This window comes from Mugil cephalus, chromosome 1, assembly GCF_022458985.1.
Source record: "Mugil cephalus isolate CIBA_MC_2020 chromosome 1, CIBA_Mcephalus_1.1, whole genome shotgun sequence".
In the NCBI taxonomy this organism is placed as follows: Eukaryota; Metazoa; Chordata; class Actinopteri; order Mugiliformes; family Mugilidae; genus Mugil; species Mugil cephalus.
In genome coordinates this window covers 26388006-26399438 of record NC_061770.1, presented here as the reverse complement: position 1 = coordinate 26399438, position 11433 = coordinate 26388006, and the positions used below count along the sequence as shown (strand labels likewise).

General features: G+C 43.4%; 1 protein-coding gene across 1 annotated transcript; it reads left to right on the top strand.

Moving 5' to 3' along the window:
• The first annotated feature begins 1616 nt into the window (after positions 1 to 1616).
• gpr37l1b (G protein-coupled receptor 37 like 1b) lies at positions 1617 to 9620 on the top strand. Its single transcript, XM_047586936.1, has 4 exons — positions 1617 to 2930; positions 5127 to 5435; positions 5731 to 6102; positions 7470 to 9620. The coding sequence occupies exons 1-4, from the start codon at positions 2235 to 2237 to the stop codon at positions 7641 to 7643; spliced, it is 1551 nt and encodes a 516-aa protein (XP_047442892.1). The 5' UTR covers positions 1617 to 2234; the 3' UTR covers positions 7644 to 9620.
• The last annotated feature ends 1813 nt before the right edge of the window (positions 9621 to 11433 follow it).

Here is an 11433-nt window from a genome sequence, read left to right as displayed (position 1 = left end):
CCTTCTTGAGCAGGGGGACCTTGCGGGCACTGCAAGAGTTCAATCCATAACGGCGCAGTGTGTTACCAACTGTTTTCTTGGTGACGGAGGTCCCAACTGCTTCCAGATCATTAACAAGCTCCTGCCGTGTTGTTTTAGGCTGCTCCCTCACCTTTCTCATCATCATCCTCACTCCATGAGGCGAGATTTTGCGGGGAGCTCCAGACCGAGGACAGTTGATGGTCCTTTTATGGGTCTTCCACTTGCGAATAATGGCACCAATAGTTGTCACCTTCTCACCAAGCCTTTTGCTGATGGTTTTGTAACCTATACCAGCCTTGTGCAGGTCTACAATCTTGTCCCTGACATCTTTTGACAGCTCTTTGGTCTTGCCCATGGTGCTGTAGAAGTTGGAATGTAAGAAACTGATTCTTAGAGCAGGTGTGCTTTATATACATGACGAGTTAAGATCAGGAGTATTGGTAATTAGTTGACTGAGCACAGCTGTGTGCCACATGCGCACCAGCCAATCTGTAGGAGCCTGAATTCTAAGTGAATTGTTGGGGATCAAATACTTATTTCCCTTAATAAAATACATAACAATTTATAACTTTTAGATTGTGTGTTTTTTATGCATTTTCGATTGATATTCTGTCTATACCCATAACCAGTAAACAACCATAAAAACCAGAGTCTGATCATTTCTATGGAAGTGGGCAAACTTACAAATTCAGCAGGGGATCAAATACTTATTTCCCCCACTGTATATTACATATAAATTGAGAAGCTATGAATGTTAAGATCAAAATACTTCAAAAACTGAGGCTAAAGAAACATAAAACAAATGTTTTCAGAGAGCTTGGACCGTGTTGTATGAATATGTGAACAACAGGAAGAGGGTCGATGTCAGACAGAGATTTCTACAGAAATGATGAGGCCAACTTCAAGAACTCGCGCCTCCAGAACCAAACAGCTTTGAAGGTGTTGGCCATTGTGTAGAGATGCACAGTGATAGAAAATGGAGCGACAACAGTTGTACCAAAACTCAAAGGGCAATCTGCTCTCACATCAGAGGTGAATGAACAACTTTAAAACAGTTTCATGTTCTTCACCTTCACTTCTTTCTAATTTGAGCTTCAGCCTCAAACTTCACTGGAATAAAGCAGCATCTGAAAAAGCAAAGTCTGGAAAAAATGAAATTAAATAATAATGGCAACACGTAGGAATAATGAAAAGGACAAAACATAACTTAACTAATGAAATATGTTGAGTTACACCCTGATAGATCAATGGAATCTATTTTTGAGGCAACTAATAATATTAGAATATATTTGCTCAGTGGTTCTGGCAGCTTCTACCTGTAGATGGCAGTGACGCTTCAAACTGGATTTAAATCTTTGTTCCTCCAGGAAAAACCCATAACTCAGTACCAGGTTGGTTTTGCTCTCATTTGATTGTTTGGCAGAATTAGACTCTGATCACTAAGGTCAAATCATTAGATACGAGCTCCTAAAACAGAGCAGCTGAAAGTCAGAAGTGAAGTTTTTTTTTTTTTTTTTTTTTAGTTTCCAGTGAAACCAGCAGGGGGCAGCAGAACGGAGCGTGTTTAAATATGTGTGTGAGAAAGTGGAAGCCAAAAAGAGTAAAAGGAAAGTATGCATGCATGGTTTTGCAGACAAATGTGTGTGTTTGTGTGCGTGCCAGCCTTGTTTGTATGCCTGTGTGTGTCCTGACAAAGGCTCCATCCAGCCGTGCTGCAGAGGGCTGCTTGTTCCCAGAGACCCTCGGAGCTCCAGGACGCCCAGTCTCTCTGCTCCCCGCAGCCCAGACACAGCAGCCCCGACACGGACAAGGACCCTCACCCTGCTCCCCTCCGTCCTCCTTCTCCTCCTCCTCTTCCTGGAGGTCTGACACCTGTTTGGATTACTAATGGATGGGAGAAACAGAGCTGAGGTTTAAGTGCCGCTAAACTCTACAGTGTTGGGAGGCTGAAGAGAAGAAGAGGACTCAACTGGACGTCCTGAGAACAGGTTTTTCTTCATAATCTGGAAACTTTTCCTAAACTTGTTGAATTCTGCAGCCTAGTCTTCTCCTCGTCATTCCTGGACTTGTTGACTTTGTTGAATCTGTTTTTTCTTGGACAAATTATACTAAAAACTCAAAGTGATTATTTTGTGTCTGAGGACTTTCTTGGGAACACTCTATGAGGCAGTCCTGAAGATTTCTTGTGTGGTTTTCATATTAAATTCTGCATCATGTCTCAGTCGGTTTGTCTGTTGCTGTGTCTGTCCCTGCCACTGCTCTTTACTGATGCAAAGAGTGTTGGGCAACATGGCAGCCAGCACGAAGACCTTCTTAAACCTTCCTCTGGTGTCAAACTGGAGCCCGTTTGGACCGGCCAGCAGACCAAAGCTCAGGACAACACCCCTGCCCAGAGCCTCCTGCTGGATCTGGACCTGGACCGCAACCGTCGGCTGACCCGCGGCGCCGACGAGGACGAGCAACAGTCCACCTTCAGCCACTCCTTTGAGAACGACTGGGTGACGACGCCTCAGGTCACAGAGTTCAGCAACACAACACTAGTAACAACCGGAGACGATGGTCAGGACAATGACGTCAACCTCCACTCTGGTAACACCTCCATCCCCGCACACGACGTCCCAGGACTCTTCAACCCTTTCTACCCGCTGGCGGAGAGCTCATACGCGGCCTACGCTATCCTGTTCCTGGCCGGCCTGGTCCTGGCGGTGGGCGTGGTGGGAAACATGGCGGTCATGTGCGTCGTCTGGAACAACTACTACATGAGGTCCGCCTGGAACTACCTGCTGGCCAGCATGGCATTCTGGGACTTCCTGGTCCTGGTGCTTTGCCTTCCTGTGGTGGTCCTCAACCAACTCTCCCATAGGAGGATCCTAGGTGACATCACCTGCCGCATGGTGCCTTATATGGAGGTGGGTGGAGCTTCTAATAAAGTGAGAGGAAGTTGGAGTGTGTATGTACACATCTGAATCACAAGCTTTAGAAAAAAACATGGATGACATGTCTCCTCCCATTGGTCAAAGTGAAGCTAGATGGACGGCGCCATCTTGGATTTTTCTATGATCACACTTCCTCTGGACTCACCGGTGATTGGTTAATACTGCGCTGTGCTCTACCTCCAACAGTTATTAAGAGATGTTGGATCATACACTGCACTTGTTTTATTTATTTAAATTCAGCCCCTTTATGGATTCAGACTTTCTAAATGTTAACTTACGACTGTGGACTTCTTTTCCCACGGAGCTAACATCGTAGTATTGTTTCAGCTAGGTAGTTAACTCTGTTTGTTCACTTACAATCATATAAAACAAAAGTTTAACTCAAGGAAATAACTGCAAAGATCCCTCAGATCATTGAGACCAGTTTGTTTACAGCAAAACTACTCATTTAGTAGATTTTACACATATTAACAGTACGTTGATGTTTCTACATAGTGAGAGAAGCGATCTTTTAATAAAAACCATGCAGTGTGTACCTTAGTCTTTTAGTTTGGCCCAAGTCCCACCCACCAGAGGCGGAGCATAGTACCTATATTGCAGCCAGCCACCAGAGGGAGCTCCACATTATTTGGATTCACTTTAGAGGAGCTGTCAGTCCTAATACCAGGATGTGAACTTGTCCCATTGTTTTATTAAGGACACATTAGAAAGTAACTTTGTCCAACCGGGTATCCCAGAATTAACTGACCCCAAACCAGCGTCTTATGAAGTTCATTAACGAACATTAACGGAAAAAACCTAGAAGGTCCTAACAAATGTCCTCAGTGATACTCTGATGTAGTAGGAGGTGTGAAGTCTTGTTAAATGAGCTGCATTTGAGACGCAAATTTAAAACGAGTTTAAAGGAAGAGGTTAAAAGAAGCAAGAAAACAAACAGCCCAATGTTCTGTTGACCCATCCATCTACCCCCACCCTCCTTGCTCTAAAATACAATTCAATTGAATTCAATTCAAGTTTATTTATACAGTGTCAATAACAATACAAATCGTCTCAAGACGCTTCACAAAAAACAGCCTGAAACCTCCAGAGCAGCCTGAGGGAAAAACTCCCTTTAACAGGAAGAAACCTGGAGCAGAACCAGCTCATATGGAGGAACCATCTGCTGAAGACCAGCCGGGTAGAACCAGAGAAGATAGAGAGAGAAGAAGAACAGGAGAAACAAGATAAACAAACTTCTGACAGACAGAAGCTGTGTATAAAAAAAAAAAAAAAACAGGACAAGAAACTAATTTGAAAGACAATAGATCTATTGAAAGAGACACTTTTTAATTCCCAGTAAAACTCATAAAGACTCTGAGCAACACTAGCTGCTTTTCCATTTGTTTTTCCACGATAAACATTTCCACATAAAAGCGATATCTCTGAAATTTGAGTAAAGTTTAATTTGTGTTTCCATTGAACTCTCGTAAAGTCTCGTCTCTACATGATGTCCCATAATTCTCTTAAATTCTTGTCCATCCTGTCACTGAGCTGTGGGACGGAGTCTTCAGGAGGTCATTCATCCCCACAGCCATCAGAATACACAATGCTAACTGTTAGCAGGCTAACGGTTCGTGGTTTGGGTGATTGCACTGTCGGTTGCGCATCTGGACTCAAAACACTTTATAGACATTTTACACTTTATATAAGATCTCATTGAGACACTTTAGGTACGAACTGAGAATCTTTGGGACTGAGGAACTTTACAATGTGTTTATCTCTCTTATCTGTACATAATGCTGTATATTCCAGGTACATAGGACTGTAGATTGGACTGCACATTTCTCTTGTAATTCTGACTTCCTACTTCATTCTTTTTCTATTTTTTTTAAGGCTATTTTATTTTATTTTGACTCTTATTCTTAGTTCACTTATGTTCTCTCTCATCCTGAGGCTCTTGGACAAAACTATTTCCCTGAGGGGATCAATAAAGTCATCTTGAATCTTGGAAGATGGACTTCAAATGAACTGGTCACATGACCAAGGCAAAAAACTGTTTCCATTGCACTTTTGAGATACACTTTTAAATCAGTTTATCTGAAGAACCACCATGAGAGCGTAAAATGTTTTAGTGATGTCTGAAAGTTTTTTTTTTCTTAACAGTCTTAACAGCTGCCGTCATGTGTGCAGGTCGTGTCTCTGGGCATCACGTCCTTCACCCTTTGTGCCCTGGGCATCGATCGCTTCCACGCTGCCACCTCCTCGTCTCAGCCGAAGGCCCGGCGGGTGGAGCGCTGCCGCACGGTGCTGCTGAAGCTGCTGCTGGTGTGGCTCGCCGCCTTGCTGCTGTCCAGCCCGGAAATCTTCCTGTGGCAGCTGAGCCAGGCCGTGTCCCCGTCCACCGGCCGGCTGGTCGACTCCTGCACCATCACCCCCTCCTCTCCTCTGTCCCTCTACCTGCCGGACTCCCTCCACTCCCTCCTGCTCAGGTATCACCAGGTGAGATCAGATGTTGAATCTAATTCCAGGCGTTACCTCCCCTGTTGCAGGTTGAAGCTCAGTCTGCATCTTTACAGGTGAAGTCTAGACAAACTTTTTACAAATGTTTGGTCTCAGACATTTTGAAGTTTCACTTCCATCCATGCAAGTGAAAAACTGACCGGACGTCAGGTTTAGTAGAGCTAAGGTCAGATCAGTCTGGTTACTACTGTTAGCATCAGCCCTAGTCTGAACCACCACCTCCTGCCTCAACCTGAAGACTCTTCTGAAGTTTCTCCTCGTCTTTCGTCCTCAGGGTCGCATGTGGTGGTGTTTCGGCTGCTACTTCTGCCTCCCCGTCCTCTTCACCGTCCTCTGCCAGATGGCCACCCGCAACGTCAACAGCGACTCCACCTCCGCACAAAAGCAGCGCACCCATGACGACCGCTCGTCCAATCAGAAGAGGCAGCAGCACCAGGCCGTGGAGCGGCAGCTGAACTGCACGCTGCTAGCGCTAGCCGTGGTGTACGGCGTGTGCGCTCTGCCCGAACACGTCTGCAACATCACGCTGGCCTACACGCACATCACCGTCTCCGAGGACACCGCCTCCATGCTGGCGCTCTTACATCACTTCCTGTTGTTCTTCAAGTCGTCTGTGACACCTGTGCTGCTGTTGTGTCTGTGTAAGGTAGGTTAGAAGGTTAACGGAAGTCACACCAAAGATTTACAGGAACTTGACGTTCCACCACCTGCCTGTAGTAACCAGGTGCCGTAACTCTTCAAGTTTCTTCAATTCTTGGACTTGAAATGAACTGGTCACCTCCTGCGTCATCTTGAAATTTCATGAGAGCATCAAAGTGTTTTAGCTTTAGATATTTGAGAGGTTTTGAGAAATGTAGGCATCTCCATTACATTTTTTATTGCAATATTTAGGTTTTGTGCATTTCTAAGGATAGAGAAAATGAGGACTGTGGATATTGGCCCCAATGACTAACATCCCAAATTAACCCGAAACTCCATGTCCCATGTTGAGAAGTGAGAAGGTGGTTTCTCATGGACGTCCCTTGGATATTTCTCAGTGAAACAAGCAGAATGTAGCAACATTGCTGTTGTATAAATGTAGCCAGCTCTCCTTCTGATTGAGAAGAAAATAGCGTCAACGTCGGTGCTCCGAGTGGTAGGAACCAAAGAGGAAATGTCCTCAATGATACTCAACGTTAGGATGAGTTCAACTTGGTACCAGTCACTTCATGTCTTTAAAGGTTCTCAATGTCGTCAACATTCACGGCCTCTGGTCGACACATGGCTGCTGGTCTAGTGTTCAGTTCAGGTGCAGAGGCTAAAAACCAACGTTCTCCAGCGTATCTGGTGACCAGTGTTGTAGCTTGAAGGATGGATAGAAGGTATGGACCAGATTTGAGTTTGTGAAAGAGAGGACTCTTCAGTAAACATGTTTGAGGCTCTAATAGGACGAATGTGATTGTTTTAAAGGTTGAGTTTGTCCCATCTTTAGGTCTCAAAAAGAGGACAAGTCTGGGAAAAAGAGGACGTCTGGTCACCACACCAGAAGAACTGTTCACTGGGTTAATTATTGCCCCTCAGAGACAAACCTTGGTCAGAGCTGGAAAAGCTGAACAAGAGACAGAGAATTTCCCAAATTAGTGAAATATCCACAGGACCAGCCGCCTATTAACAGACAGGAACTGACAAAGAACAAAACTCATTAATGTTTTAAATGTGTTCCTCAACCTCCTGTAGCTTCTAAAAAGCATCAAATTTACCTCGTCACAAAATGAACTCTGTATAAATCACAAGCAGCTCTCAAAGTAGGTGCATGATTATTCATTTTCCAAACAAACCGTGTTGCTGAGACGTTTACATGGAACGTAGGATGAGATGTTGCAGGAAGCCGAAGCTAAAGCAGCCACGTAAAGAGACGGCAGACGTGACGGTCTAACTTTGATTAATTACGTGTCTGTCTGGTAGATTTATTCATGCATTGAGGGAAGCAGGTAGTGAAGCATCTGACGCCTGTTTGTGTGCGACGTGTTTCAGGCTCTCGGCCAGGCCTTCATGGACTGCTGCTGCTGCTGTTGCCAGGAATGCCAGCCAACCACAGCTCAAGGATCGCCCGGCTCCGCCCAGGTCAAGCTGAAGGCGGCCAATGAGACGTCCATCTTCTTTGACAAGGCTAAAGACACGTCGGCCATTTTGTCCATCACCAACTAGAGTCACGAGTCCCTCCTCAACCACGGATCGACCATTTTGTCCATAAATCAATCACCCCACCGTCCAGTCTGCTCTTAGCTTTCACCTCCGCTTCCCTCTCTCTCATTTCCTCCTCCTACAGAGTCGCTTTAAGGTTTTCAAAATTTCTGCTTAAAAATGACTCAAAACATCCACAGATTTTCACACAAGTCCTGAAAGTGGACAGAGATAGAACCCAGTCAAACACATGAAGCCGCCTACAGCAGCTTGGACGAGTGTCAGGAAAATTAGTCCACGTGTTCAGAGGTTCCTGGTTTAGTTGGAATAAACGAGGATTTAATCCAATAGAAATGTGGTGGAAGAGCCTGAAGCATCAGGTGATGAGAGGAAACCACCAACATCTCAGAACTGATCTGGTTCTGTTCTGGGATCAGATTCCTCCAAGCGGCTGTAGACGCTGATCAGCTGTTACCACAAACACTGAACCATATGTTTCAGTTTAATGTGTTTGGTTGAGTTCTCTTTGTTGACTTCCAGGACTCGTGTTGATGATTTGAATCATTTTTATGAAGAAATGCAAAAACCTTTAAGCGTCACTTTTTTTTTGTTTTATTTTTTTCTCTTCCAGAACAGTAATCAGCTTTCATCCCGTCTTCTCTTCCTCTGCCAGACCTCCGTTTGTATGATACCCCTGTACAGACTCAGCGCCGCCCCCTTTCCAGAGATGTTTAATCTGTAGTGAGATTTAGAGAAGTTGCTGTACTTGCACAGACCAGGAGCCTGTTTCTGGACTCTCCGGAGGGACTGTTCTCTCCGGCCTCGTGGTGAAGAATGTTTGGGATGCAGAACAGATGGAAAACGTTGAACATCGTCTTTGTTGGTTCCACAGTTGGTTTTATTGAAATGAGAGTTTAAATAAATCCATGATTCATTAGGGATGTTTGATGCTTCGATACTGGACTGAGCGTGAGAACTAATGAGAACATTTGTCTTGTTTGGCAAATATCACATGTCCGTGGATTTAAAATATGGAAATTAGAATTTTAAATTCTTAATTCAAATCATTGTCTAGTAACAGCTCTAAATTATTCTGAGGCAGAAATAATCTGGTTTCTTGAGCTCGTCTCTACTGCCACTTGTTATTTCATCTGGAACTTAGCAGCAAATACAGAATTCTTTACTATCGATCTAAACCAATCAGCCACAACATTATGACCACTGACAGGGGAAGTGAATAACATTTAATCCAGCTTGCGACAATTCAGTGTTCTGCGTTCTTAAAGGAAACTTTACGACCTGGGATTCATTCCTTCACATTATTAGGAAGGTGGTCATAATGTTATGCCTGATCAGTTGAGAATATTTAGTGTTCAAATTCTAACCCCAAATGTCCAGAAGCAGAAACTCTTTGAGGATAAAACCTTGGAGGTTCCTTCAGACCAAACCTAACCTCATAGCAAACACAAGAAAAGAGCAACTTCAGTTCAAACTCCCCCAAAATAAACATGATTGTAACTCAGAAATTGGTTCTTGCAGAAGATCGTTCATTTTGGAAGTTCTGGTTGTTTAAACCTGTCCAGCATCCACAGCCGTCTCTGCCTGGAGAACGTCTCCACCATCAGAAACGACTGACGCTGGGTTATTTCTGCCTCTAACGCAGCATCCAGTGGAGGTGAAGAACCAGGTTGTCATGTCAGACGTGAATGTGTGTTGTGAGGGAGAACATGTGAAGAGTATGTGAACAGGACTCTTTGTACAGGAAGTTAAACTGTGTAGTCGTCAACAGCATTAATGTGTCTTTAACGTTCACTGAAACCTCTAGAGCAGACGGAGGAGCGGGAGATGTGACTGTAGCTCGTTTTAATGCTAGACACACAACTAATGCCATGTTTGTACGGAGGGAAGGCCAGGTTGTGTTTTCTATGTCACAGGAATGACTCTGACTTTGTAATGTTCACAGTGTTGAAATGTTGGGATTACAATATGTGTCGGCCTCGACTCTCTGTCGCCTCAGACTCTTCATCTTTACTTTCACCAGGCGTTAGGGTTAGTTAACACGAATCAAACCGCAGAAAAAGAAAAACGGATCAGTATCAAGTCATAACGTGAAAAGTTTCTCGTTATAAATATGTATATTTTTTATTCATAAGATGCTTCTTCAAGCTGTGAATATCACCCACTGATTCAGCATAATGTCAGCTCACAAACGGTTTTACTCATAGATAGAATAGATATGGAAGGCAGACTCTAAAGTGAAGCCAAAACGACTAGAGCTCCCCCTGGTGACGGGAGGCTGCAGTATAGGTCATAAGCTCCACCCCTTTCCATGTTAGTGGGCGGGACTTGGGCCAAATTACAAGCTAAAATACACTTAAATATTTTTTTTTCAACAATATAAAACAATATAATATAGATGAATGTTCAAGCTTCAACTTTTTGGATAAGTTTTGTTTTACTGGTCTTGTTATAGAAAGTTTTTATGAAACACAGCCTCTCAGTAATTAACAGGAATTTATACACATTCATTAACTGACTGAATATAAATGAAATTATTTTTCAGCCATTATTGAGCAATATTCACAATAACAACTGTATTTTCTCAACAGTTTGCTGTAGTTTAAGCAGCTTCTTGAGTCTGTGGTTATTATTAGTGAGTCCACCTCTCCACTTATCCACCAGTATAAAGTTATAACATCAAAGTTTCATGTTCTAACAATAATGTTGTATTTTAATGAGCCATAAAACCATAAAGCGAACACAAGTTATGGTCTGGAGAAAGGAGATGTAAGTAAAAAACCGCCAGCGTTGCCAGAAACATTGTCGTCGAGTCTCATGTGAGTATCATCAACGAGGAGATTTGGAACGGACACAGACTGTAAACACATCACGGCAACAGGTGGCACAAATGTACAAAAAAGAAAAAGGTGAAGCAGCTGTCAGACGTCAGCTTGTTGCTTCATATCATCGACTCCCGTAAAAAAAATGAACGCAGCATATCTGGTCATAATGTTTTGGCTCGTCATGGTATATGTAGCAATCCTGATGGAACGGATTAAAAAAAAAAATGTGCATAATCATTAAATTTTATTATAGAAATTTCCTTTAAAAATAAAGATTTCTACACGCCCATCCACCACCCCAACCTCCTCACTCTTAAAGGGCCAGCATACTCTATGCAAGCTGCTTTTTGGACAGCTCCAGAAACCTCATTAATAAATAATAAATGGACATAAAAAGAAGACACCAACAAAATGAATGAATGCCTCTATTTTGTCTTTCAACCAAAAATAAAAAATAAATAGATTCAACTTCAGACTAACTGAAGTCATCTGAGGCAGATCATTTATTTATCGTGAGAATATTCAGTATCCAGTAACATTATTACACAGAGACACAATAAAGGCAAGGAATGACTGTTGCCGTGGATGGCGCAGGCAGAAATGTGTGCTCCTGTTTAAGTGAAACTCATAGTGGGAGGAAGTAAACTTCCTGTCAGTGTCCTGTTCTAATAGCGGCGTCGTAACGATCCGATTAAGACGTGTTTTGAATGAGGCCTGGGAATATATGCAAAGTATAAATATGTTACATACATGATATATACATGATATGAATATCTCATCTCATCTTCCGTACCGGGGGAGGGGGGGGTCCACCCTGGACAGGTCTCCAGCCTGTCTCAGGACTGACACTGAGACAAACACCATTCACATTCACACCTGGGGTCAATGTAGAGTCACCAATTAGCCTAACGAGCTTGTCTCTGGAGGTCATGATATGAATGTGCAGAAGTAAATACGTGAGCATATGTTTG

Excerpts from the sequence above, each read along its gene's own strand:
- gpr37l1b (XM_047586936.1), top strand. The coding sequence starts at position 2,235 with ATGTCTCAGTCGGTTTGTCTGTTGCTGTGTCTGTCCCTGCCACTGCTC. Across the intron at positions 2,931-5,126 it reads GCATGGTGCCTTATATGGAG|GTCGTGTCTCTGGGCATCAC; the intron begins GTGGGTGGAGCT and ends TCATGTGTGCAG. Across the intron at positions 5,436-5,730 it reads TCCTGCTCAGGTATCACCAG|GGTCGCATGTGGTGGTGTTT; the intron begins GTGAGATCAGAT and ends TTTCGTCCTCAG.